At 41.4% G+C, this 25,951-nt stretch overlaps 4 protein-coding genes and 1 pseudogene across 6 annotated transcripts; 3 read left to right on the forward strand and 2 right to left on the reverse strand.

The window, feature by feature from the left end:
- The first annotated feature begins 2,612 nt into the window (after positions 1–2,612).
- On the forward strand, positions 2,613–9,543 carry LOC306706684 (Krueppel-like factor 9). The gene is made up of 2 exons (XM_079173841.1): positions 2,613–3,371; positions 5,297–9,543. The coding sequence occupies exons 1-2, from the start codon at positions 2,882–2,884 to the stop codon at positions 5,539–5,541; spliced, it is 735 nt and encodes a 244-aa protein (XP_079029967.1). The 5' UTR covers positions 2,613–2,881; the 3' UTR covers positions 5,542–9,543.
- Positions 9,544–10,228: 685 nt separating this feature from the next.
- On the reverse strand, positions 10,229–15,854 carry LOC306706070 (procollagen galactosyltransferase 2-like; annotated as a pseudogene). Its single transcript has 8 exons — positions 15,823–15,854; positions 15,214–15,306; positions 14,993–15,092; positions 14,857–14,869; positions 14,715–14,787; positions 13,268–13,400; positions 10,508–10,635; positions 10,229–10,401 (listed from the first exon to the last, which is right to left on the reverse strand). The product of its transcript is annotated as a procollagen galactosyltransferase 2-like (transcript).
- A 16-nt stretch (positions 15,855–15,870) lies between these two features.
- Positions 15,871–17,555, forward strand: tsen15 (TSEN15 tRNA splicing endonuclease subunit). The gene is made up of 4 exons (XM_079173512.1): positions 15,871–15,972; positions 16,058–16,139; positions 16,599–16,734; positions 16,859–17,555. The coding sequence occupies exons 1-4, from the start codon at positions 15,907–15,909 to the stop codon at positions 17,028–17,030; spliced, it is 456 nt and encodes a 151-aa protein (XP_079029638.1). The 5' UTR covers positions 15,871–15,906; the 3' UTR covers positions 17,031–17,555.
- Positions 17,556–18,620: 1,065 nt separating this feature from the next.
- LOC306705788 (uncharacterized protein C1orf21 homolog) lies at positions 18,621–23,503 on the reverse strand. The gene is made up of 7 exons (XM_079172639.1): positions 23,446–23,503; positions 23,159–23,323; positions 21,923–22,064; positions 20,690–20,769; positions 20,206–20,276; positions 19,981–20,044; positions 18,621–19,529 (listed from the first exon to the last, which is right to left on the reverse strand). The coding sequence occupies exons 3-7, from the start codon at positions 22,011–22,013 to the stop codon at positions 19,506–19,508; spliced, it is 330 nt and encodes a 109-aa protein (XP_079028765.1). The 5' UTR covers positions 22,014–22,064; positions 23,159–23,323; positions 23,446–23,503; the 3' UTR covers positions 18,621–19,505.
- An 80-nt stretch (positions 23,504–23,583) lies between these two features.
- sec22ba (SEC22 homolog B, vesicle trafficking protein a) lies at positions 23,584–25,333 on the forward strand. Of its 2 annotated transcripts, none has more exons than XM_079172469.1 (5): positions 23,584–23,755; positions 24,244–24,353; positions 24,494–24,654; positions 24,749–24,895; positions 25,113–25,333. In XM_079172469.1, exons 1-5 carry the CDS (start codon positions 23,681–23,683, stop codon positions 25,265–25,267), a joined length of 648 nt encoding a protein of 215 aa, XP_079028595.1. In that variant the 5' UTR covers positions 23,584–23,680; the 3' UTR covers positions 25,268–25,333. The 2 variants fall into 2 exon arrangements, with proteins under 2 accessions (XP_079028595.1, XP_079028594.1); XM_079172468.1 differs by having other exon boundaries at positions 24,792–24,895.
- The last annotated feature ends 618 nt before the right edge of the window (positions 25,334–25,951 follow it).

Here is a 25,951-nt window from a genome sequence, read left to right on the forward strand (position 1 = left end):
ATATCTTGCAAATTGGGCATGTAGATAGAACATAGCCCTCATTAACCCTCACCTCCTTTTCCAATTCCTGTTTGGAGGCCATGCGGGAGGTCTGGAGCATGCTCAGTAGAGCCCTTTTAATGTTGAGGGCCCACACCTGCTCCCCCTCCTGGAGACAGAGGGCCGTGACCTTTCCCTCCTGGAGGGAGAACTTGAGGCGCTTTCTCTCCAGTGACTCCCTGGGAAACAAAAACACCAGATGAGCCCCCCCGAGACCCGAGAACACAGACAAGTGGAGCGTCTGAACAGAGGATCACATTCAGAGGAAAAACAGTTGTAGCATTCCAAAATGATCTGGACTCACACTTTGATTGCTGCAGGCCGAGAAAAGACAGAACCACATGCATTCAATCCAACATTCATTCATTCACTATACTTTAAAAAAACACATCAAATTGTGTGAAATCAAAAGAATAGTACCTCAAGCTCTTTAAACGTTGCACAGAATGTTCTTTTTGAGGGGAAAGACGCTTTATCTGTGGATTCCTAATCTGTTGGACAAGCATGTGCATAGATCATTGACTTTTTACAGAAGCCTACTCTTTTTTTCTTTAAAAAATGAATAAATCCTTGATTAAAGCTGACCTGCATCATTAGGTGACACTTTGAAACCACGTCAATATCAACCACACAGTCCAAAGCCAGTCCATTCCTGCCAGCATTGGAGCCATGAAGGGTTGTGGTAATTGTCGTGCTATATCTGTAAGTGTACCTCACCCCTCTCTGATAGGACAAGTCAAGGGTAGGAAACCCTACAGACAAGAAACAATAACCATGAGATTCAAAAAAAGAAATGTGTCACTAAGGCAAATATTGTAGTACAAACAATTGAATGTCTTGAATGAAAAAAACACTTTGTTTAAGTATTTGTCAGTGAGCATGCATCATATTCAACATAAGCACAAACTGGATTCTCACCAGCACAACTTGAATCACAGAGATTTGGTTCCGTCTGAAATCCATCAACTTCTGCATAGAATATCAGGTAAAAAATATCAGACATAATGACAAAAAATACCAACTTTTCTCAAACATTGCCGGCTATAAACACATTACTGAACACTCAAAGTAATTTCATCTTGACTCTAGTCAACTCTAAATTCAATGGAAAATTAAATTGCACACCAGGAATGAAAAAAGCACACAAGAAAAACAACAAAAGCCATAAAACTCACCATGTAGCAGGAGAAAAATGAGTGTAACATTTAGACAGATGAGAAGTAACAAGGACATAGCCATAGCAACCCTAAGTCACGGCAGGTCTCGCTGCATCTAAGCCTCCACATGTAAGCGAGATGAAAACCAAGCACTGTTCACAGCCACTGAAAGACCACACTTGTATGTGGGCTCCCTCAGTGACCCATGGTGCTCACAGCGACCAATCAGGAAATACCTACCAAGCTGGGGCTACAAAAACTCTCTGAGCCAATCACTCGACACAGTACTGGGCCTCACAAAAAAAAGTTTTCTTATTCCTCCCATTAGCCTGGACATAAATACGACATGAGCCAGAAAGAGAAAATTCTGTTTATTGCAGGGAAGTTAAACAGTTTGAACGCTGGCAGGCCGGAATTATAATGGCATAGTTATCTGCAGGGATAGACTAGGACAAAATAACAACAACACCTTATGCAGAACAATAGAATAGCACAACAAAACAAAACAAGACGTTTTTTTTCTGTTGCACATCTTTAACAATAGAATAGATTTGTTTGGAGATTATTTGCAGATACACACTCCTATACACATACAGTCTATATCAATAAACCACACAACCAACTCTGAAAACAAAGCAAACTAGTTGAGAGAGGTAGGCTACGAGCGTGTCTGTGTCTTGTGATAATACAACTTTTGAAAGTAGATATTTAGGGACTATAAAGGCTCTTCATACAACTTTATTTGCCAGAAATATGAATTAAAAAGCCATGCGCCGCTCAGCCACGTAGTTGGGCTCAGACTAAATAGCCCATCACGCCTCCCCTTCAAACCCCATCTCCTTCCCCCATCATTACCCAAGCTGCCTGCCACCTACTTTCCAGGATGCACCCGCCGGCGTGGTCCACGCCCGATCTGCGACGTCAGTCTCTGCGTGCTTTTGGTTGACGCTGCGTTCAAAGAACTAAAGAAAATGGAATTTTAGACTTTTCGCTTAAAATACTGTTAACGTGCTTTCACCCCCCAACTTGTAGGTCATGAAATAGTAGTACAATAAGTTACAGTAAGTATGCCAAATATTATGTATTATGCTAAAACTAAAACAATTCTACACGTATTTTAGAGGTGATATATAAAAGTACGCAACTAGAACACAACTAGATGCTACATTCACCGTTTGAGTTTAATGTGGGGATTTGTGATTTGCTATATGACAGTGACGTAAATGTATAAATCAAATCAATATTGGAGCAATTGTAGTGAAAGAATAAAATAGCCGTACCAGTGCGGCATTTATGGAAAGTTAATCTCATCAACGCCTTCATCCTGTTTTATCAGATAGGTCTTGAACGCATCTTCAGTCCGGACCAGGGGGCGTAGGTTTGACCGGCTTCTCCGCGGCTCAGACACAATGAACCGTCAGACGGTGAGGGACACGCGTGTTGGCCCGGAGGCATTGGCACGGTTTTAGCACATTATTATTCTCATTTGTATCTTTTTTTTGATAAACTTAGTATTTTTTATAAACTACCGATACGCTGTATGGCTGTAACGAGGCTCCGCTGGAAACGGTTGGTTCGTCGAGTTTGATGAAAACGAGGTCAGGCTTAGACGACCGTTAGCCCCTCCTGGCGGAATCTTTTTCGTTTATTTTTAAGATAACGCCACCCAAACAAAGCAGATAACAATGTCGTTGACTGCTTCGTCTGATTATTTTGCTGCCGAGTGTCTCGTGTCGATATCCAGCGGTCCCGTCCTGCACAGACCCACCCCGGTCGCCCCCGCCAGTCTGCCGACCACCGTGGGCCTGCTCCCCGGGGAGCCCGAGGTGTCGTGCGAGGACAGGGAAGTGCGGGAGGCGCTGAGACTTGAGGGGGCCAACATGATGGCGGTGGCCGGTATCCTCACCGACCTACACGGCAAGTTCCGCCCCATGTCGGCCTACTCGGAGAGCAGCAACTCCTCGTGTGGTGGGGAGAGCGGCTACACCACGTTGTCCGACCCCACCACCCCTACCATGACCCCCTCTGCCACCCCTGTCCCCGGACAGCTTAGGGGGGGAGGAGGCGTGGGGCCCCCGCGGTCCCCGGTGAAGCGACACCAGTGCACTTTTGACGGATGCGACAGAGTTTACGGGAAATCGTCCCACCTGAAGGCACACATCCGGACACACACAGGTACGGAGACACAATAACAGTTTGGTTGCATCAGCGGTTCACATGTGTAGCTGTTAGCTAACCCCCAAATATATAAACATGGTCCCCGACTAATGTTGTGTCGGTGACATGCAAACCCTTATTGTTATTACGGGACTAATCATGGGGGAATATGGGAAGTGCTGTGCTCTTCTTTGTGTGTGTGTGTTTTCTTAGAATTAGCTAATAGTGGTGTGGTGGTGGAAAATGCTTCCCCATTTACCCCCCGCTTGGTCCAATAACGTGGCCAAACAAAGAGGGAAAGACAGAAAAACTCTCCCCTCAGAGACTCTGACAAAGAAGTAAACTAACAAAAGAACTGGGCTGGACGTTAAATTCGGTGACGATGGTCTTCCTCCCGCCCGCATTTGCATATGAAATGAACGTAAGACGAAACCTTAACGTCGAGAGCAGAGAGTTTATTGTCGGGCAAAGTTGGTCCTGTTGACGGCAGCAAGTGCGCGATGTTTTGACTGAAGTTTTTGTTCCCCCCCTCTGGGCATCAACTCCTTGTTGGCGTCTGCTAACGAGTTTAAATCGATGTTGTTCTCTGCGATGTGTAAATTATTGATAAAACGTTGGAGGGAGAGCTGCAGAGGGTGCGTCCGATAATGGATGCGTCACCCCGATGTTCTGAATGAACAGGTTTTCATGTCATTTGTGTGTGTTTCGCGGAGGAAAGTCACCGAATGTGTAGCTGCACCTCACTCTTCCACCGTGCATTGTCACGATGTAAGAGCTATATGTGGTTGGGAGTAGATTCACCTGTCAGAATGAAAACGGAGCTGAAACGTCCATGTGAATTGTCGCTAAAATAAATCGGTGTGTTCAGGGTCAGTGAGCAGGCGCAAACGGATTAAGGACAGGAAACGGCTCAAAGAAACGGTGGTGGGAACGCCCACAAAGAACTCTGCAACAACAACGTGGCCTGGCTTTGTGATCTTGAAAATGGCACCGAGCATCCTACTCACTTATCCTGGTTTTGCTCGTGTTGCCTGCAGGAGATTAAGGCTAGTAATAGCTTAGCAAGACTAATCTGGAGAATCCAAAGGCCAGATATGTGTTGTCACGTATTTAACAATGTAGAGATTATTTGTCTACACACCATATTTCATAGAAGTAATGCAGGCAGTAGATTTGTGACCATAATTGCTATTAAATGTGCTCAGTTAAAAACTAGTTTTTTGCTCCAGGGATGTAATCACACATTTCTTACTAATATTGTATGCAGGAGTACATTTGTTCAATTAAAACATAGTAAACAAACCTATTCTGCCACACGGTAATTAGAAAGCAGATGATTATTAGATCTTAAAGGAACAAAATAAAACAATACAGAGACTATAACGTGCTTGCACAATGCCCAGGATCATGTTATTAAAATGCAAACATAAGTACATATATAAGATATGATGTATTAAAGATTAAACAAATAAAATAAATGCACAATTAATAAATTAATCAAAAATAAAATGGAAATGATAAGAAAATGAATCAAATCTTAGTTTGATAATTGGTTATTACAATTATTTAATTACAATTATTTGCAATCTTTCCCTAATTTCAGTATCAATTGTGAGACGTTGCTGCTTTTCTTTGTGTTCTGTGATAGTAAATCACATAATTTGAGGGTTTGAACTGTTTGACATCACCATTCTGCAGATTATCGATAATGGAAGTCATTATACACACCGGCTGCTAGTTCACAGATGTACTGCATTGGTGCAACACTTGTTAGTTCTTAATAGTTGGGCAGAATGGGAATAAGTGATTGTCTCCCATGTGTCAGCAACATATTTTAGTCATCCCAAAAAATCTATTGCATGCTTGTTTTGCAAAGTCAACAGTGTGATAAAGTACATGGTGTTAAATGGTTCTCCCCTCTCTTCTCTGCCTCCGCGCTGCAGGTGAGAGGCCTTTCCCGTGCACCTGGCCTGACTGCGAAAAGAAGTTTGCCCGCTCCGACGAGCTCGCCCGCCACACCCGCACCCACACGGGGGAAAAACGCTTTCTGTGCCCACTATGCGACAAGCGCTTCATGCGCAGCGACCACCTGATCAAGCATGCCCGTCGCCATCCTGACTTCCAGCCCTCCATGTTGGGCCGCAACAAGGGCGCCTCCTCCTCTCCCAGCCCAGTCATGCACCATTAGAATGGTTTGCGTTTGGGGGGGGGGGGGGGGGTTCCTAGCAGGAGCACAGAAGGTCACAGTGGTTTCAAGTTAACCAACTACAATCAGATCCACTGATTAGGGTTTAGCATTGCTGTGTTGTACTCAAAAAATGCACATAACATACACAACACACACAGACACAGAGCTAGATGCGAGGTTGAAGCAGCTTCATCCCTCCATCAACATAGATGAGTCATGTGACCACTATTCACCAGATCAACATAACTAGGGTTGGGTATCTAGAATGCTCCAAATCCATAAGAGGGGGGGATTCGTTAAGAAATGTGCTTTTCGATTCCACATATCGTTTCCTGAAAACTAAGTTTGGACCTATGCACTGCATTTGCATTGCCGGTTACACGTGTATCAAAGTACGTGTATAATGTTTACAATATGACGGTCTGGAGCTCGCTTTAAAAAGTGTGGTTACGCTTCAGACAAGACCGTAGTGAGGCACTGAAATGTAATCACTGCAAATACATACATGCAAGGCTAAAAAGTCTGCCTAATATGACACATTTACTACAGAATGGTTTAAGAATTAAACATTTTAGATGTCCTGTATCATGACAATTAAATCAAATGAAACATTTTTGTAGATCACATAACCAGATGAGAATGTCTTTTTTTTTTTTGATCCACTCAATTTAATACAGGGCAAATCAAGGTACTTCATCACATTGATGCAAAACTGTAAAACTAATTATACCATAAAGCAGTCATGCTCATTGATTGCCTCACATTGCCTAAAACAACGATTAATGCCTCAGAGAGCAAAATTAAATGTAAAACCATTCAACTTGGCTCAACAGAGATTATTTATATATTTTTCTGTTTTTAACCAAAAACAAATTGCTAAATACGTTGTCATGTATTACTTGTATATGGCAGCCTAAACCTTATGAAAATAAATGTGTTTTTTACTTTCAACATACTTTGGTCTCTTTTCTTACTCAGGATTCGATTAGGAAAGGAATCATTAAGCAGATTTGAATCGATAAACCCAACCCTAACAATAACTCAAAAACTCACAACTTGCAGGGATTTTTCACATTTTCTGTAAAAGTCTTCACATTCATCAGAAGCCGAACCTCCTCTTGTTTTCTGTGGTTAATTTGTAGATTGTTGTTGTGCTCTTCAGTAGCATTTATTTACCACGAGTAACACAAACTTGTGATGTTAGGTAGCGAGGCGGTGACTAGAAGCCTTTTAGATGTATTTGTTTTTTAGCTTTGCTCATTCCATATAAAAGTTTTATTTGTGACATATTCCTTCTTTTTATTTTTTATTGCATTGGTAACCATCATTGAGTCAATTTTGTAATCTTTTCTTTACATCCAGTTTAACTAATGATCAAATGTTGATTTTGCCAGAAAGCGGATCAAACTGTATAGGAGCTGTTTGCACGCCATCCTTAAGACCAGTTATCACTCAAGAAATGCTGGCACATAATACACAGTAGTATTATGTCTAATACTGATGCAAATGTATATAAGCTTTAAGCTTTTAATGTAGATAAATGGTAATGCTACTAGCAGCAGAATTAATGTGTGATGAATTGTAGTCCTTATATTAGGGGTAATGGTATACTCTTGATAGGATGGCATTGCCTGTGAGCGTCGGTGTGTGTGTGTGTGTGTATTTTTATTTACATTTTTGTTAGCGACAGAACTGGGAAAAGTGTGTATGCTATGATGTCAAAAATATTTTTGGGATAAAACAGATGACACAAGTTGAGCTTGACTTTCAGCCTGCTGCCTTCAAAGTAAAAGTCTTCATCCCACTCATCAGGGCTGTGAAGCCAGGTGTACCAGGTGTTTCTGTATGGTTTGAGTTTCAGCAGCAAAATAACCAGAAGTCTAACGCATGGCGTTGGGGGAAAAAACAAACAAAATTGCTAAAAACTACTACTGTGCTCCCATTTGGTGAGGCGCACATTTTGACTTGTCACAGCAGCAAAAGCACAGGTGCAACTAATATAAATAATAAGTTAATGACTATTCTATGAAGGCGTGTCATTGAACCAGCAGGCACGTGTGAACAGGGTACAGTGTTATTGGTTACACCTGTGTTTGACAAGTCAAAATATCCAATGACATAATCGCATGTTGGAAAAACAGATGAAGAACCTGTTCAGTCCATTCTAGGAAAACTGACACCTAAATATTCCTACATGCCAAAACAAGTCAATAATCAGCCATGTATTTCAGGAAAAACAACATTCATCAGCAAACCTCAAGTAATTTAGAGATTTCAAATCTATTCAATGATATCTGACCGGTTTGATTATAGAGAGAGAATCTTTTTTTTAATTTGTTTTCTATGTTTCCACACTGTTTGTCCAGCGCATGGACATATTCCTTTATCTCAGTGAATTAACACTTAAAGCCTTAAACTATGTCAGAACTACTTCGCACCATGTTTACAGTTGGATGCTTGTATAGGTATACATGCCCTCACGTGGGCTCATCACAGATGCTCATTATGCAATATGGATGGCACTTTTTCTCACAGGTGTATTTGGCTGAGTAGTGTAATGGCTTGCACTGTGGAACTAATGTGTTGCTAACCGATTGGTTTGTAAAAACGCCTTTTTTGTCCATGTGCTTTAGAAAACGTGATAGAATAAGTTGGTGGTAGTTTTCTTTTTTTGGTTCGTGTTTTTTGTGTGCGCGTGTGTGGCATAGTCATCCAGATCATCTCTCGTTATGGAATATGTATTTTATTTCTATATAGATCTTTCAACTTTGTCTCCTCCACATTCAGACTTCAGATGTCTTCCTCATCCATGTGTCAAACCACCGTCACCATTTCACTGTTGATGCTCATTGGAGTGAATGCGATGCTTTGAAATTTTGTACACATTTCTTCTTCAGAAGTTTGATCTGTTGACTGTTCGTGGTTGCTGCTGGCAGTAACCACGAACACATGGACTGTTTAACTAAGGAACACACACAATGTGTTTTTTTTTTGTTTTTTTTACGTCAAATGGAAATATTTGCTCTCACAGATGAGCATCTTCACACACAGACTCTGTCCGTGTCTCAAAGCTATAATATCACAATAACAACATACCTCACTGATTATTTTTTTCTTTACAAAATCCATCCAAACTGTCTTTCAGAAAGTCCTGAACAGCCATCGAACTTTGGATTTCAGAAATGAGTTTTTAATCAGCTAGACGATCTGCTATGTACCCTTGCCCTTATCTTGTCTTTATATGCAACATCACTACTACCTGTATAGCAGCAGAATTTCATTTTTCCTGCCTCAATGAACTTCTGTTGTTAATAGTCAGTAGCAAATGAATCTCTGGGATAAATCAAGCCCCTGTCATTAAAGCCCAGCGGGAGTCTTCGTTATGGAGGGAAAGGCTCTCTGCTGCCTCGGGCAGAGGCTTAAAAAGGGTTATTAAAATGTAAAGAACAAATATCTGTAAACTCACTTCACTGCAGGTTTCAATTGAAAGAGCTCAGTCCAAATCCTTCTGTTCATATCACTGAATGTGGCTTGATGACAGACGAGCGTTGTCCACTTTGGATTTGATTATTTGCTGCCTTGCTGAGAAAGAAGATGCAATGATTTCGCTCGTCACCACACTAATTCAGATATGCACATTGTACAAAAATTGATGTTTTTTAAATTGATGCCTAATTTTTACATTAATGTAATTTTTGGAAAACTCTTGTCAACGCTTTAGTTAAGGTAAAGAGGAGGAACTGTGGAACTAAATAACTGCTGCAGCAAGTCGTTTTGATATTTATATTCTCAGGTGTCTTACATTTTCAGCATTGGAGTTTCAATATTTCCTGTGCAACACCTAAGTACAAGCATGTTTTTCTTCTTTTGTTGTGCTGATTAATTTATTCCAAGAAATTGTGTGGTTTAAATATTCTTTTCATTACTCATTTTGTGATATGGAACAGTGCTAATATACAATGGTTCCATTGTTTGCTTGACATGAAAATACCTGTGCTTTTTTTAAGGAATTAAAACATTTAAGTTGATTTGTGTCTTTTTTTCTTCGGCTCATTGAAGTTGCACTATAAGCACTTACAGGCAGTTCAAAATAATAATCAGCCTAGATAAGACGTAAACAGAAATGAGTTTATTTGATGAGTACAAGGTGTTGTAGCTGATTCTCACTTGAAGGTCATATTTCTTAAATAAAGGAAACCATCAAGGATGGTGTCACCATCGTTGAAAGACACGTGACATCTTGACCCAGTAATGCATGTAAGGCAATATTAGTGGCAGCAGGGTTGTATTATTTTACACTATAATGTGCCAGTCTTGATCTCGACGGGTGGTCTTGATGTGGAAGCAGCTGCTCTGGGGCCCCAAAAGCTCCAAAACAATTTGAATGAAGATTGGTTGAAATATGCCACCATATAATAATACCACCAGAGCCCAAAATCAACTGAGATGATTAGTGTAGGGCTTTTTTTTTACTAAAAGGTAGTTTTTGTACCGTCATTTCAGTTTTATACACAAGTTTTTCAAATGAACACGTAAAATCTGCTCCATCTTCCACTGACAGAGAGAGGAGCCGCAGGTAGAGACTCTTCTTTCTCAGTTTCACCATTTCTGTTCCAGTCTGTTTCCACGGCTTCGTCGTCCAAGATGGTGGAGGTGTCTGTGTCTCTGACGTAGAGGTAGGAACTCATCAACAGGCAGCATTTTGCTCAGGGAGTTTCGCTTGCAGGAGCTTCTGGGCCCCCGTTCAGTGACAGGACGTAACCCAAGGTCCAGTACGAGTAACCTGGGTGCACGAGGTTACTGACTCCCTTCACCCAGCGCTCTGGCTCCTTCACCTGCAGCCGCTCACGGCCTACATAACTTTATGTGCACAGGAACGTGAGTGACAGGTCTGTGGTGCTTTGAATACGAGTATGCAAGGTACAAGCCATGAAAAATGTGTATAAAACTGCATAAAGTGACTGACATGAGGTCCCATTCAAGGCCCACCCTCTGTACATTTCCAATGATAGTCACCAGCCTGCTGCAAAAGCTGGGCTCAAGTCTCACATCATCCTCCAGCACAATCACTTGCAGCAGTTCCTGCTGCACCACCTAGGGGGAGACACGTAACAGCAGTCAACTCTGAAGGGCATACACCTCTTCATACACACAGAAAAAAAATGGTTCTTTAAATAGCAGTGTGGTTCCACTAAAGAACCATTTTATCTATTGGATGGTTCTACATACTTAATTCATGTTTGAGTTGTTGAATCGTGGGGGATGGGATAAATTAGAAAAAAAACTACCTTGCCATGATCTGGGTGTGGGGTAGTTAGCTGCCAGCTGATACGTATATATTGTAAAATCACCAGCATTTAAGATTTTATTATTATTCATGATAGCAGCTGTGCAGTCATATCAATAAAAACTATACTTCTATTAGCAACTACAGTACCTTCAATATAACTGTTAAATTGAATGTTTTTCTGTGCTGCAGATATCTTGCTACTGGTGACTAATATAGGACCATTGCAAACAGCTTCCGTGTTGGGGTCTCCACTGTCTCCAGATGTTGCCACAGCTATTTGGGGCTGCCTTGTGGAGGAGTTCATGGCTGTGCCCACCACAGAGGAGTGGCGGTCAATTGCTGTGCAGTTTGAGGAGCGGTGGAATTTTCCTCTCTGCTGTGGAGCACTGGATGGAAAGCGTGTTGTCCTCAAAGCCCCTGCTAATTCCGGATCTCAGTTCTTCAACTACAAGGGAACATCGTCATTAGTTCTCCTGGCAGTTGTGGATGCGCAATATTGTTTTTCCGGCTGATTGATGTCGGGGGCTACGGAAGAACCAGCGATGGTGGCAGTCTGGCCAACTCAGCTTTTGGTCAAGCTCCTAAATCTGGCACCCTCCAACTGCCTGCTGACCTGCCGCTACCAGGAGCTGACCACCAAGGACTTCAGCCACACGTCTTTGTTTACACCTTTACACTGAGAAGAAAATCTCATGAGGCCGTTCCCCGGCCGCATCCTTCCAAGGGAGCGCCGGATCTTCTATTACCGTCTCTCCCGAGCTCGGTTGGTTGTGGAGAATGCCTTTGGGATCCTTTCTTCTCAGGGGAGGATGTACAGGCGAGCCATTGAGGTCCACCCAGAATTTGCAGAGAAGTGTGTGAAGACTACATGTGTTCTGCATAACTTCCTGTGGAAAACCAGCCAAACAACTGCAGTGAGCATAACTTGGAGAGGTGGAGCCACTGCCAGATCTGGGAAGAATTGCTGCCAACAACTTAGCAAGAGAGGCCATCAGGGTGAGGGAGGCCTTCACATCCCACTTCTCTGCAGAGGGAATGGTCCCATGGCAAGAAACCGTGTAATGCCCAAGCACATCCAAAACGGCTCCTTTAAGAGCCACCCACACATTATTATTGAGCAAACTTCCTGCAATATGACTTAATATATAGTAGCAGTGTGTCCTTCACAATACAATCATCCTACACTATAATACTATAGATAGATGTATACTGTATTCATCCCCAGGGGGAAATTAGTATGTAGCAGCAGCATTTTACAGAGTAAAATAAAATATAAAATATTACGCACAATACAGTACAATAAAATAACAGAGCAGATATTGAATTTGAAGAAATAGAATAAGAAAAAATAAGAAAAAATGGAATAAAGTCTGGTTGATGTTGCAATGCCATGGAGGAGGTTCACAGTCTGTGCGAATTAAACACACCTGCGTGTATGTGTGTGTATATATATTATTTATGTTGTATATATTTCTAATTCTTTGTAATGTATTTATACTAAGGAAACACCTTTGTATTGTGTGCTTTTATACTGTTCTATCTTAAACTCAACCCCATTATCCTACAAATAAATCCCTTCTGCCAAAAAACGTAATTTTATTTATCATAATTTATTTTGGACGGTGCCTTTTACTTACCAAACTTCTATAGGAACCCCCACAGGGGGACGGACCTTGGAGATCCTGGGGTTTCTTTTAAGGGCCCGTTGCCCGTCTGTCTGCTCTGATGTTCTTTTTAAAATCTTTTATTTTATTGTTTTATGATATTTGAATCTTTTGAATTTTTTTGTTTTATCCCATTTCAAACTTTTATTTTTTATTTTAGCAAACCTATGCTCCCAATAGAAGAACACTCGAAGATCTCTTTTAGATAAATGATCCCCTTGTGCCCGTGACCCCCGTGACCTCCACCAGGAGGCCACGTCCACACCCAAACCTAACCCTGCCAGTGCCTAGGGGAGGAGTTCTTTTATCTATGCCCCTAGAAAACACCTTCTTTTAACGCTTATCTTTATTTATTATTTATTTTTTACCTCTCATTTTTCATCCCTCATCTTTGATCTTTTATTTTGTAACTTTTAATTTGTGTACTTGGACGTTGGTGCCTAACCCTAACCGAACCCTGACCTCGACCACCAATTTTATTATAAACTAGCTTTGTTTCTTTTCACTTATTGTTGAGTTTTTCTAAACGCTCTTGATTATTGCTTGGTTTTCTTTCTTTTTGTCTTTTTGTCTTTTTTCTGTTGTTAGGATGCCCTAAACCTAACCGTAATCCTAACCACAACCTAGCCCCTCCTTTTACCTAAACCCAACCCAGTATATTCTTACCTAAACTTAATCTGATTTTGGTTTCCTTTCTGTCGCTCTTCATCAAACTGCCACACCAGCTTCACTGCACGTAGCTGAGTCTTGCTTGACACATCTACAGAGCTACCTGTTTCCAGATGTTGTAGTGGCTGAGGAAGCAGCCGATCTCCCCTCTAGTCAGCACGCGGCCTGAATATGGGTCTCTGTACCCGGGCAGCATGGCGATACCCATGGCCTGCAGCCGGGAGGAGTTCAAGGCTCTGTGGACAACACAAGGAAACATATTTCCTCACAATCACAGTCAGCTATAAGACCTTTAAAATGTTCTGACAGGTGAAGCTTCATTTCGACTGTCAATTTCTACAACAATAATCCTAAATGCACCTATTAAAATGTCATTAAAGGTACTTGAATATTCTGTTTGTGTGTTTTCTAATTCAGGCTACTAATACATCTGTATACCCCAGTATACAAGAGCAGTTATTTTACCAAAAAGAAAGAGCATCATATGAGTGGTAAAAAGTAATTTATTCCAATACTGTGCTAAAAAGGCAATTTTGAGGTACTACTAGATCCATTTTAGGCGATATATGTGTACTCACTCCGCCACATCAATCCGTCTAAAGATTTGTCGACAGTCACTGTAAAACATGAGATGAATATTTAAATGTGATATATTGTTAACAAACTACCCAATAGAATATAAAGTAAACTAAATCAGAGCTTCATGACGTGTGGAAACAGCAGTCGGCAAAACCATCTTAACTCACTTTCAACCATATCACCAGGTCCTCGTCAGCAGATTGAGTTTGCTCAGTCGCCATGGACGTTCCACGTTTGTGAGCACCTCTCATTCAAGTTGATATAAAACGTGGCCTATGGTCTGCTGATGAGGACCATTTAATATGGTCAAAAGTGGTTAAAGTGAGGTACACCTCAATTACAACGCTATTATTTCAGTGTTAATATAATATGATGTAAAAAAACTTATTTCAAAGTAATATTACTATTTTTGATACTTTTATACTTTCATGTAGGTAAAAACTTTGATTGCTGGACTTGTAATAACTTGTAATAACTGGAAGATATCTCTTTAGCTATTTGTACCTCATTAAATCCCACCTTTCCTGGTTCTTTAGGCATAGTGTGCATACATTATACTGTGAAGACTCCAGGGTTTAGGCAACTGGAAAAGAAAGTTACACATTTCACATGAGGTCTAGCAAATTTGTCTTTTCTTGCACAGTCTTTTGGTTTCATGGGGATCTGTTAGATCAGTTCAACATATAACTGATGTGAAACAGTCAAATAAGAGGGGAAGAACAGGAAATGAGAGGCAGTGGGCTTTAACAGAGGAGTGAGGCATGTGTCAGGACTGTGAGAGCCGAAAGGACCAAATGCTCATATAGGAACAAGAAAAAAAGAGAGCAAAGACTGAAGAAAGAGAGCCTTGAAATTCCTCCTGTTACTCCGAATTGTCAATCTTATAGTCAACTACATGGTATGCACATTTAGAGGAAGTGCTTGCTGAGTGCCTCTGTCACTGTGTGGGTAAACTTTCCTCTTCTTATTCCAGTGTCTGGTCTTGTTTGAGGGGCACTGGTAAATATCCATAATGTTCCTTGTTGCACACATACATCTGAGCCCCTGCAGCGGAGCAAACGGATCACGTCTCAGAAGTTGGAATAAAGGCTTTTTAATTTTTTTGCAGGTTGCCACTGTCCACAAACTGAGGGACAGTAATAGATGACAGAGTGGTGATAGTGATTAACCAGATACTGTGATAATGGATAATGCCTCTGAACAATAGGACACTTAATTATCTGTTCCTCATGGTATTTTTCTGTCTCACCGGTATGTACTCAGTCCAGAGTGCTGCCTGCTTTGACTCCATCACGTGGGTGAACTGAGAGTCGGGCCAGTGTTTGGCACCCTGCTCGTCTGCATAAGAGCTGAAAGAAAGAAGGACAGAATAATGATATGGATATTTTAGGTTTATTGCCACTCTATCAAATCTACGATTAATATCAGGATGGTGGATTATAAAGGAAGTTGCTGCCTCAGGTGATTCACCTCGGTTGCTCCATGGGCCTCCACTCCACCGAGTGGTAAAAGTGTTGAACTCCTTTGAGCCACTCCAGAAGCATGGCCGTGCTGTTGTCCACACTGGTCAGACGTCAGCTCTTTGTTTTCACTTCTCTGTGCTGTCTTTCTTTCTGTCTTCCTTTCCCATCTGTGTGTTATTTTCTCAGTTGTCTGAGTTTAATGATAAACATTATTGTAAAATGTGAAGAATGAAATGTACACATTCTTTTTTTCAAATGTAGTGTAAAACATATAACAATGTATAATCTGTTATAATTTCATTATATAATTGCTTCTAATTACAATTTATATTTACATATTTTGTAATCTTGCTTTTATTTTGTGTACAAGCACACACACACAATACACACTATGATATAATAATCTATAATAACAATATTAAAATGAAATTATTAAAAAAAATTAGTAAATTTGAATCAATTTACCATAAATGGAAACTGTTGGGTGTTTGCGCCCTCTGTTCAGTCTGTAAGGCAACTGCCGTTCCCCAGCATTGCTGAAATGAATGACTACGATTTTCCACCCGGACGATTTACACTGTAGCACACCGGCAAAACCTGAAAACACAACTCTCACATGTTCGTGACAGCAGCGGTGTGTCCTGGCATTAGCACGCGTTTAATGAGACAGTAGTTTCAGTCATTTCGTGCAGTAAATAAAATGTCGGAAGCGTCAAACAGAGCAGAGAAACCTCCTCCTCCGAACTGGATCCTTCAGCACCCTGCAGTGAGTGTTAGCGGACCTCCGCCGTGCATTCAGAGTTCTGTTGCTAAACCGTGCAAAAAGACACCGTGTTTTTTCTTCTTTTTAGTATCAACAAATGAAGAGTCTGCAGATTGAGGACAGTGCACAAGTACACGCAGCTTTCCTCGTGTTCATGGATCTTACTGAGGGTCAGTTTGACGAGATTTACGAAGAGTTTAGCAGGATTATTATTCCTGTTAAACTATCACTCTTGTCTTTTTATGTGTCATGCAGAGAGGGGGGGTCATCTAACAGGGTGATATTATTATTTATTTTCACATGAATCACTTGTGCTTTAACAAGGATCAGTTGTGTTTACTGTAAGTTTTATCCCCCACTATGGTCAAAATGCTGCTTCAGCCCTAACGATGAAGAAATGAGAAACCCATTAATACAATTTTCATTTAATTCGTTTTATTTGTCTTTACATTTTCAAAGTTAAATATTTTGAGGGGGAAGAAGTAATAGATTCAGCCTTTTCAATCCCTCAATGTGTAGTAGATTGTGATTTCCTCCTCGGGTCCATCATTTCACTAAAACAGCACGGAGGACATGAGCGTGGTGTCTTCGATGGCAGCTGCCGCTCTCACTGTACTCTGTGTTTCCAGTGCGTCAGTGGAAAGAGGTGTCCTGTGTCAAGAGTCCTGAGCTGCAGGTGATTTTGCTGGAAGGGAGGGAGAAAGAAGGAGCACCCGTCCAGACAGTTCTTCCACTGCCTGTTCACCGATCTCTGAGCCACAAGAGGTAATTAGGCGCTGGAGAAGCTCTCAGACGTACCGCCCCTTCCTTCTTTTGGTTTCAACACCTTTTTTTACCATCACAAAATGTATTCGCCAAACTCACAGCTTCCTCCTCTCTTGCTGTGCAGCATACGTCACGTGCTGGACAGAGGCTTCCCCATGCTGTTGTGTGCCGTGGCTTCTGACTCCACCCTGGTCTACCAGAGGATGACCGATGGGTTGGTGACACCGGACCCTCCTGCTGGCCCCTTCCAGGATTTGGGACGTCGGCAGCACCGGAAGAGACGGCAGAAGCCCTGACACAGCTGGAGTGCGGCGTCATCTTGGTGTTGTTGGTGAAACATAAAAGAGCGGAATGGGACAGACGGTCGGTCGGTCGGTCGGTCGGTCTGTCTGTCTGTGTAAGCTGCTTCTAAAAACAGGTGTAAGGTGCACAGAGAACATAGCAGCAGGTGCAAATGGACCAAACCACAGGGCCCAAACAGGTGCTGTCGGTGAGAAACGACTAGCTATTTACAACCTGCGAAGTCTAGATCAGGGGCTTGCAACTTTTTGGGCTTGTTATTCGTTAAATCTATTGATGCAAACCTTCCATGTTTGAGAGATTTGTTGACGAGGTACTCCCTCAATGCAGTCAGGGATGTGTTCACACAACCCTGCAGCTTGACAGTTTGAGGTTACCTGCCTTCCTCAAAACATTCCTACGGGACCTGATGAGTTAGATCCCGGGGGATCCACAAAACATTTCGGGTACATTAATACTAGAGCCTGACTGATATTTGACACACATTGGTATTTGAAAGTTTAATTAAATATCAAGACATATTTCCTATTATCGTTTAGTTTTTTTGCTTTTTATTTAGTTACTTTCTCAAAAACAGAAGTATCTTATTTTGAAAGGACCATTGACCGATGTGAAAAACAGAAATAGTGGCATCTACAGACACCGGAAAAGTAAACAATAAATGAAGCTAACAAAAAGAGTGTAATTTAGGCTTCAGGTGAAAGTGGCAACAATGTATGTTGAATGAATTCATGTGTTTGCAAAAAAAAAGAAGTTTATTTTAATGTGTTAACTTTTGTTCTTTTCTTTTTAGCTCTTGGTGCAGTGCTATAGTGACACACTATGTAATAGTGACGCTCTGACTAACGTTATGTTCCCGTGCACAAAAGACTATATTCCTACTAAGTTTACATGCTCATGGACATGAATATTCCACTAGTTTTCCTGATTGCATGCAGTGGGGCATACTCCGATTCATTTAAAACGCCCTTTCATAATGTTTATGTTTGCCCTTCCGACCAGAGATGTGGCCTTTTATTTTTGGCATGCATCTCTGCTCCAGCCTTGCAAACTTTTGGCTGGTTAGTTACATGTTGGTTTGTGTTCATAGTTTGTTTACAAAAGAGCAGACTGTAAACAGACAAGTCTGTGTGTCGCAAACTGTGGTCAGACCCCCAATTCAGATGTAACTTATATTCGAATGTCATTTTTGTTCATAGATTTCTCTTGAAATCAGAATGTTGGTGTATCCCACGTCTTAATAGGAAAATGCTACATTCGGGAATGATATCCTTAGATTTCTTAATATCATGAGAACATCGCCTGATAATATCAGCCATCAATTGGTCTCATTACCAACCGCTTTGAGCTGCCCAATAATAATCTTATCACCCAATTTAGGTATTTTTTTACAAGCTCCAGTGCCTTATGGTGAGACAACTTTGTATGATATGGTGCAGCATATTTAATCCCATTTGCTAATGCAGCAACGGTGTATTCATTTGAATCAAGCTTCAATAAGTAGCCCATTTTGCTGACCAAATGATTCACGTGACTTGTTCTGTGGGCTTTTCTTTACAGGAACACAATTTTGTCAGCTGTGTGAATAAGTTACTGAAAACACTTTATTTTTCTAGAAAACCAAAAACTCAACAAAGAAACTGAACACAACAACATAACACTGGTGAGCGCAATACATAGACTTATTATGTGACGTAGCAGAGTCCACGCTGTAGGTTCAACACGGGACAGATACTGAAGCAGTGGACGTCGATAACCCTGCTGTTTGAGTGCATGAGTGTGTAGTTTTAATGGTGCAACGGTGTCCTAACGAAAGGAGGGACTTGAATACATGAGACAGAGATTACAACACTTCAACCCTGAGCCTTATTCAACATAAATACTCTACATCGTAGCAGAAACAGACATGGACAGACGGACACTGTACTGGCCAACGTACTGTAGAAAAGAGGTTCATACTGTGTCTTGGAATGCAGGAAGTGTCCAACCTGTTGACTTTTCAGGGAGGCATTCAAGAATGAAATGTTCAAAATGACGCAGATGGAGACGTAATCTTCACTTTGAGAGTCCGAGAGAGCACAGGGTGCCTCTGTTGTTGGATATGTTTGTGTGCAACAGTCTGAACGTTTCAAATGTTTATAGGAAGTCTCGGTAAAAGCCATGTATATCGTCATCCTGCAATGGCTTCGTTAAGGAAGAAAAACCTCAATAACTTAAAAATATTAAACCATCTTTGATATTTGTGGCCCTTTCCCACTTGGTTGATATATGAAGCAGGAACTAATGCTGTAAGCAGGAGGGCAAAAAAGGTGCTTGATTCAAGTCAGTACTCCATTTTTCTCAGGCGTGTACATACAAGGGACAGTCCTTCATGGTGACACATGGTACGATCCGTCCGTAACACTGCGATGACGGTTCTTTCATATCGGGGGGCCGATGGATACTCAACCACAGTGCTGTGTCACATCTTCCTACTCCGAGCTGTAGTCCTGGCCCTGTAAACAAAACAGAGATGTTAGTCTACGTTACAGTTTTAGTCTTATTTGATGATATGCATTTCATATCCCTAAGGCTTACACACCTTACAAAACAATAACAGTGGAGGCCTTATACTCTGATACACATGATATCATTTATCACTTGACCTTTATGCCACAAAACAATACAACTCATTAAGAGGCCCAGTTTGTTTAAACCACTTCTCTGGTTGATCAGATCCAATCGCACTGCAGCACTCAGTGCAACATGTTTTCAACAACAGTGGAAAGCACAGGACACGACAGATTGAGGCTTTTATTTTGTTTTAAGTACGTCATCTGCTGTGACCCCACTTGCTACAGATTTGATGCAGTGGTAGGATTAACCTCCATTATGTCACTTAGCAGGAGCTTGTTGCAAAAATAGAGAAACAAACAGTGACTCCAGTGATGGGTTGTCATTTCTTACTTTTTCAATTTTCTCATCCAACATCCTGAAGAACTCTTGCTGACTCTCTGAGGAGTGGATGCTCCTGCAAAAGGAAAATGGTACCGCGGGTTAGAGCCTTGCAGTATTACGTAAGGCATGACGAGCTGTTTAGATGAACAAAACAGACAAACACACTACTAATACACATCATATAAACACATTTTAAATGATATTGAAACAGCATCGTCAGTCGGGGGCACTTACAGAATCTTTCCATTTCCGTTTGACCCCGTTTCATCCATGTGTTGACCTTTACCAAGGAGAGCACTTTTCTCCTGCAGGACATCCAAGCACACACACACACACACACACACACACAATCAACCAACCATCTGATCCAAAAGTTGTCTTATGTCCCATCATTCAGCAGAATAGGAAACACAGCATGAGACACGGCACACAATGAACTAATTACACTTCCAAATTAGTTATCAAAAAATATTAACATAACAAATGTGTGGTATTAATACAAAAAGCATTCAGTTTGTCCTCATTAATATGCAGATGTATGCAGCAGGGAGCACCAAAATCCTAAAAAAAAAAATGTCTGATTATGAAGTTTTATGTCATTACTCATTTCGATTACAAATTGACTATTTTTACAGATGCACAGAATCCATCATACTATATCGTGAATGTCCCGTTACTGACTCGATAAAAGACATAAGAACAGAATAGAATCACGCACTGTGCTGTCCTGGCCGTCCATGACTCCCTCTTCTCCACTGATGTACTTGACTTTCTCCACTCCTTTCATCTTGTATTCATCTGTGACAGAGAGGAGCACATCTCCTCTTATTAATACACGATAGCAGAGGACGACCCACTCACAGCACAATCCTCCGGGCTAATAGTTCTCACAGTTCAGTACTTGGCAAAGTAATTATCTGCTCGAGTTCTCACGCTCCAGACTAAATCCTCTCTTAACAACGGTTGGCAATCTGCGAACACATGAGCTGTCGGCCTGATTCTCCTCTTTTCTCTGCCTCTCCATCTTTTCCCGTCACACATGCACGGCCCCCTCCTCTGTCTCACTCCCACGCATTTAGAAAGAAGGAAATGACAGTAACGATGCATAGTTATGAGGGCCTGATGGACCGATAGTTAGAACACATCGTTGTTTTAGCTCAGAGAAAGACAGCTTGAGTTTAAACGCTCATTCCAGCCCTTTGGATCATGGCTAAACATGTTTAGTGTTTTATCATTATTATTGATATATGTAGTACAAGTAGTAGTTGTAGTATTTGATTTTTTAAATCACAACTTTTCTGTTCACGGGCTAGAGTTAATATGAGAAGTGAGCAGAAATGTAAGCTTTTTTTTTTTATCTACCCATTTTCCCAAGACATACAACATGTATACTGTGTTTATATAGTAATTTAATTACAAAGAAAGCTGAAATAATTTGATTTGCTTAATAAACTGAAAAGCAACAGAAAATGTAAACTGTTACCTGTTCCAGCTTCTACAATGTGAGAATTTGTAGCTTTTTAACATAATTGTAAACTTTAATAAACAAGAAATTGTAAGACGACATCTTGGACTCAGAATTGAAAAATAGCAAAATGATATTGCTGCATGAATTGATAGTGAATTAAATTGTTGGTTGCAGCCCCAGACAAGATTCAGTTATAAAGTGATATATAGCTCTAACTGACCTTTCATCCGCAGCCTTTAATAAAGCACTAATCAATGGTTCCTTCATTATATTTAATACTCATAACAATTTCCCAAAATGATCTGAATCATAAGGGAACTTCCATTTCAGCAGTGAATGACATTGTTGAACGGTGGCAAATATACCTCATATTTATCAATAGGTCAGCCTGACCCCAAATATAAAGCAAGAGTATCAAGGAAGTGGAAAGCCACCTGATAATAGAGGAGCATTGGAAATGTGATCAAAAGTAAACAGACTGACCAGAGAGCAGGTCCCCGTTGCTGTAGGCTTTATTCTGGCCCTCTTCGCCGTTGGGCACCGCAGACACCTGCTTGGTGGAGGTGCAGCCCATCTCCTCCTCCTCAGCTGCTCTCCTTCTCACCCCTGAGCATTACAGCCACACCTGGGGGCGCAGGTATGAGGGCAGTATGGTTGGATACAGGAGTTCACAAACGTATTTGTTTTTAAGAAAGACCCCCACGAGCAGAAAAGCCTCAGAACACAAACAGGCCCCTTGATGAAGGTTTGGTCCCTGGGGAAATCATCTGAGGAGCATTTGTCCTTATTAGAGACATCCAGTGGAGAGTGTGGTCTCTGTCATTATCATTACAGGAAGTAAACTAGTCTTCCTTTCGCAGGATTCCCCTGAACTCCAGCTTGGGAATCACTCTCTTTTTTTTCTCCACAATCAATTAGTTATGAAGAGCCCCACCCTAGCATTAAAACATCCCAACCTATTCTGGAAAAGACCGTAAAATAGACGGTCTAGCCGCGGGTGTGAATCATGCACACGCCGGTGTGGGAAAACACCAATCAGAACGTGCGCGTGGTTGTGCCAGCTGCACTGCAACAATAAGGCCTTTCAAGCTGTGAGGATACCACTGTGCCAAGCGAGCCACCGGCTCATTTCTATTAGTGAATGGGGGGTTTCTGTGGCGCTCACAGGATTAAAGTGTGGTCGTGCACAAGTGCTCCCATCTCCACCGTCATATTGACTTGGGAGACCCACAGCAATGGCTAACATAACGCTATCTTTGACGTCAGCTCTGGGAAAACGCAGGAGTGATTGAAATCCATGTGGTATAAATGATCTTAAACGCACTTACCCCTCAGCTGCAGGATCAGCTGAACCGCACACATCACTATCCTCCTCACAATTAGCTCACATTTGTACATGTATATAGATTACAAGCTGCAGCCTGTGAACGGTGCATTGCTGGGCTATCTCGTACAATTCTAGGCAAGCCAATAAGAAACGAGAGGTGAGGGGAAAATGCATTCCCTTTGAGCTGCAACATTTCAACCATCGTCTCGTTTCACAACATCGGAGAGAGGGGACAACGATCAGGGTTCCTTTAAACAAGTAATAACAAAAGGAACGTGGGAAAAGAGCAGCCATTCTACGGCCAGCAGGAAACGCCGAGGCGACATGGAAAAAAGGAAAACAAGTAAACGAACAATAGCCAAATAAACGTACAACAATGGGGGCATTATTACCTCTCCGGTTTGTCCATGGTTCCTCTGGTTTAAATTCAGAGAGGCTTCACTCCTGATGCAGGACCCAGACCGCATCTGCACCTCTCGGCTCAATACAGGCATCAGCAGTCGAGATGCAGTCAGTACGTCTGCCAGCTGTCTGGTCGGAGCTCATGGCCCGACACTCTGTTAAAGTGATAAAATAGTGGCGACCTATTAGAAAATAAAGAAGCGAGTCAAATAATTCCAAAATATTTATATATTTTTTAATTGCTATTATTTTCCAGCGCTAAGCTCAATTTCCATACGATTCTTTTGGAAGCATCCGACCTCTTCATGCGATGGAAATTCGACTACGAAGTTGAAATTTCACCCGTTGCCACTCGGACTTAATTTATCGGCGCACCAGGAACTTCGTCCAGCTCATTCCTACGCGTCATCAAAGTTGACAGCGAAAACAGACGAGAAGTTTTTTTTTAAAGTTTCACTGTCTCAGACCAAAAAACTGACAGTTGACGTCGCCGATTGTTGACCTGCGTCGTTATGACTTCACTGACGATAATCACTCGTTTAACGGACGGACTTCCGCTCGCTGCTTCCATTCAGGAGGATGAACAGGTCTGAATGAAAGCTAGCATTCCCACCATGTAGCCTCTCTGTGTGAAGAGAACTACAACTAGCTCCATTCAAAAATATCATGTGTAGCGACTGCTAGCTTATCCGCTAAGATTTAGATCTACCCTAACAAGAATAAAGACATTAATGTGATTCTTGGTATAACGTTAATATATTGGGAAAGTTGCCATGTAACCTGGTAATCGATGACGCATTAATAAATCTATAACCTATTTTGTTTATCTTATGGTACGCTAACAACAAACGTAGTAACATTCCTACTGTCCATCTATGTAACAGGACGTTATTCTACTGAAAACAACTGTAGAAGTAAAAATAACCATTTCAAACGTTAGCTAAATAAAATAGATATGAATGTTTTGTCGTCGGTTTGAATGCCGATAAGTTGTTTCAGGTTGATTTATACCATCATTTACAACTTTACTAATGGCAGTTCTGACTGCAACCTGTTTTTTGCTTATCTGGGTCAGTCAGGGAGAGACCTCCAGCATTACCAGAGCCAAGCCAAGCAGCTGTGCCGTAAACTGAACGCTCAGAGTCCGGACCGCTGCACCCTGGAGGCTGGGGACATGAACTTCCAGTAAGTCACCAGAAGCTCGACGCACTCTGGTTCATTACGTGTAGTCTCAAAGGGTAAACCCACGTTGCTTATGTGGTATTGCATACATTGCCATAGATACATAACCACTGATTCGGACTGAACTTGTTTTATGTTCTCAGCTACTTAATAGCGCAGGGTGTGTGCTACCTGTTCCTCTGTGAGGCTTCATTTCCCAAAAAGATGGTCTTTGCCTACCTTGAAGACCTCCACAGTGAGTTCAATCAGCAGTATGGAAAGAAAGTACCCACAGTAACAAGGCCGTACTCTTTCATCGAGTTTGGTAAGAGATCTTTCAAGAAAATGTTGCGTCTTAAACTTTATGTAAAAAGAACAACATCTTTAACTAAGCTTATGTCATACATGCATTGTTTCAGACACGTACATCCAGAAAACCAAGAAATCATTCGTTGACAATAGGGCCAGGAGGAACTTTGGCAGTATCAACACAGAGCTGCAGGATGTCCAGAGAATTATGGTGGCAAATATTGAGGAAGTTCTACAAAGAGGAGAATCTCTTACTGGTGAGTACAGTAATACAAAGTACAGAGTACCTGCACAAAACACAAAGGACAAATTACCAAGAACACAGAAATCAATCACTATTTTGCTGTTACTTCTGCCTTCGGGAAGAATGTTCTCACAGTATTACGTCAGTACTGTTCCACAACTCGATGTAATGTACATTGATTGCTTTGTAAATATGCAGTTCATCTCATCGCGATTCTTTATTTCCCTCAGCTCTTGACACAAAAGCCAGCAATCTGTCCAGCCTGTCGAAGAAGTACCGCAGCGACGCCAAATATCTCAATACCCGCTCCACGTATGCCAAGGTGGCTGCTGTGTCGGTGTTCTTCATCACACTGCTCATCTATGTGCGTTTCTGGTGGCTCTGATGGGACTGTCGACAAGGACTTTGAGGGTGCTTCATTTTGGAAAAACAAGCACTTTAACTGATCCGGTTACATTTATGATATACCCGGGTGCCTTAAAGGGATCGTATGGTCTTTCCCTATTGAAGGTTAAAACTATTTCTATGCTTTATCCAGCTTTGATTTATGCCGTGTATAGAGTATAAACTGAGCCACAGGTCTGTGACAGGACATCTTTATGTATTGGAACAAATGCTTCGTGGGGAGTTCATGTTTACTGGAATATTAAGAGCAGGGTGTTGATAAATGAATTAACTGGAAATAAGGGTTTCAGCATTAAGGAGAAAGTATGAATATGCAGAAGTTTTGTGAAACGGTCTTGATACTGTGATAAAAGAATGTTTATTGTTCACAAAGTTTACATTGTAACAAAGTCTTTCTGAAAATATTAAATATTTATCAAATTGTATTTTCTGTTTTACAGCTGTATTTATGACGCATGCTATGTTAATATCATGAACAGAGAGCGACAGTCCTTGTGGTATATACACACCTATAAACCAGCATTTCCATGATCATATACATATCCTGTTAAGCCAGCTCATGTTCACACAAAGAACACAATATGAAAAGCTAATGTGTGTGTGTGTGTGGTGGGGGAGGGGGGACAGGTGACAGTCACCTACACAACACTAAAAGCTGCTCTGT

This window comes from Pholis gunnellus, assembly GCF_910591455.1.
Source record: "Pholis gunnellus genome assembly, chromosome: 14".
NCBI classification, from domain to species: Eukaryota; Metazoa; Chordata; class Actinopteri; order Perciformes; family Pholidae; genus Pholis; species Pholis gunnellus.

Bases quoted from the DNA above. Each gene is read 5' to 3' on its own strand.
- sec22ba (XM_079172468.1), top strand. From the start codon at position 23,681: ATGACTTCACTGACGATAATCACTCGTTTAACGGACGGACTTCCGCTC. The intron at 23,756-24,243 runs GTCTGAATGAAA...TATCTGGGTCAG, and splicing joins CCATTCAGGAGGATGAACAG to TCAGGGAGAGACCTCCAGCA. The intron at 24,896-25,112 runs GTGAGTACAGTA...TATTTCCCTCAG, and splicing joins AAGAGGAGAATCTCTTACTG to CTCTTGACACAAAAGCCAGC.
- LOC306705788 (XM_079172639.1), bottom strand. From the start codon at position 22,013: ATGGGCTGCACCTCCACCAAGCAGGTGTCTGCGGTGCCCAACGGCGAA. The intron at 20,277-20,689 runs GTGCGTGATTCT...GATGTCCTGCAG, and splicing joins TGGACGGCCAGGACAGCACA to GAGAAAAGTGCTCTCCTTGG. The intron at 20,045-20,205 runs GTAAGTGCCCCC...TTCCTTTTGCAG, and splicing joins AACGGAAATGGAAAGATTCT to GAGCATCCACTCCTCAGAGA.
- LOC306706684 (XM_079173841.1), top strand. From the start codon at position 2,882: ATGTCGTTGACTGCTTCGTCTGATTATTTTGCTGCCGAGTGTCTCGTG. The intron at 3,372-5,296 runs GTACGGAGACAC...TCCGCGCTGCAG, and splicing joins ACACATCCGGACACACACAG to GTGAGAGGCCTTTCCCGTGC.
- tsen15 (XM_079173512.1), top strand. From the start codon at position 15,907: ATGTCGGAAGCGTCAAACAGAGCAGAGAAACCTCCTCCTCCGAACTGG. The intron at 15,973-16,057 runs GTGAGTGTTAGC...TCTTCTTTTTAG, and splicing joins GGATCCTTCAGCACCCTGCA to TATCAACAAATGAAGAGTCT. The intron at 16,140-16,598 runs GTCAGTTTGACG...CTGTGTTTCCAG, and splicing joins GTTCATGGATCTTACTGAGG to TGCGTCAGTGGAAAGAGGTG.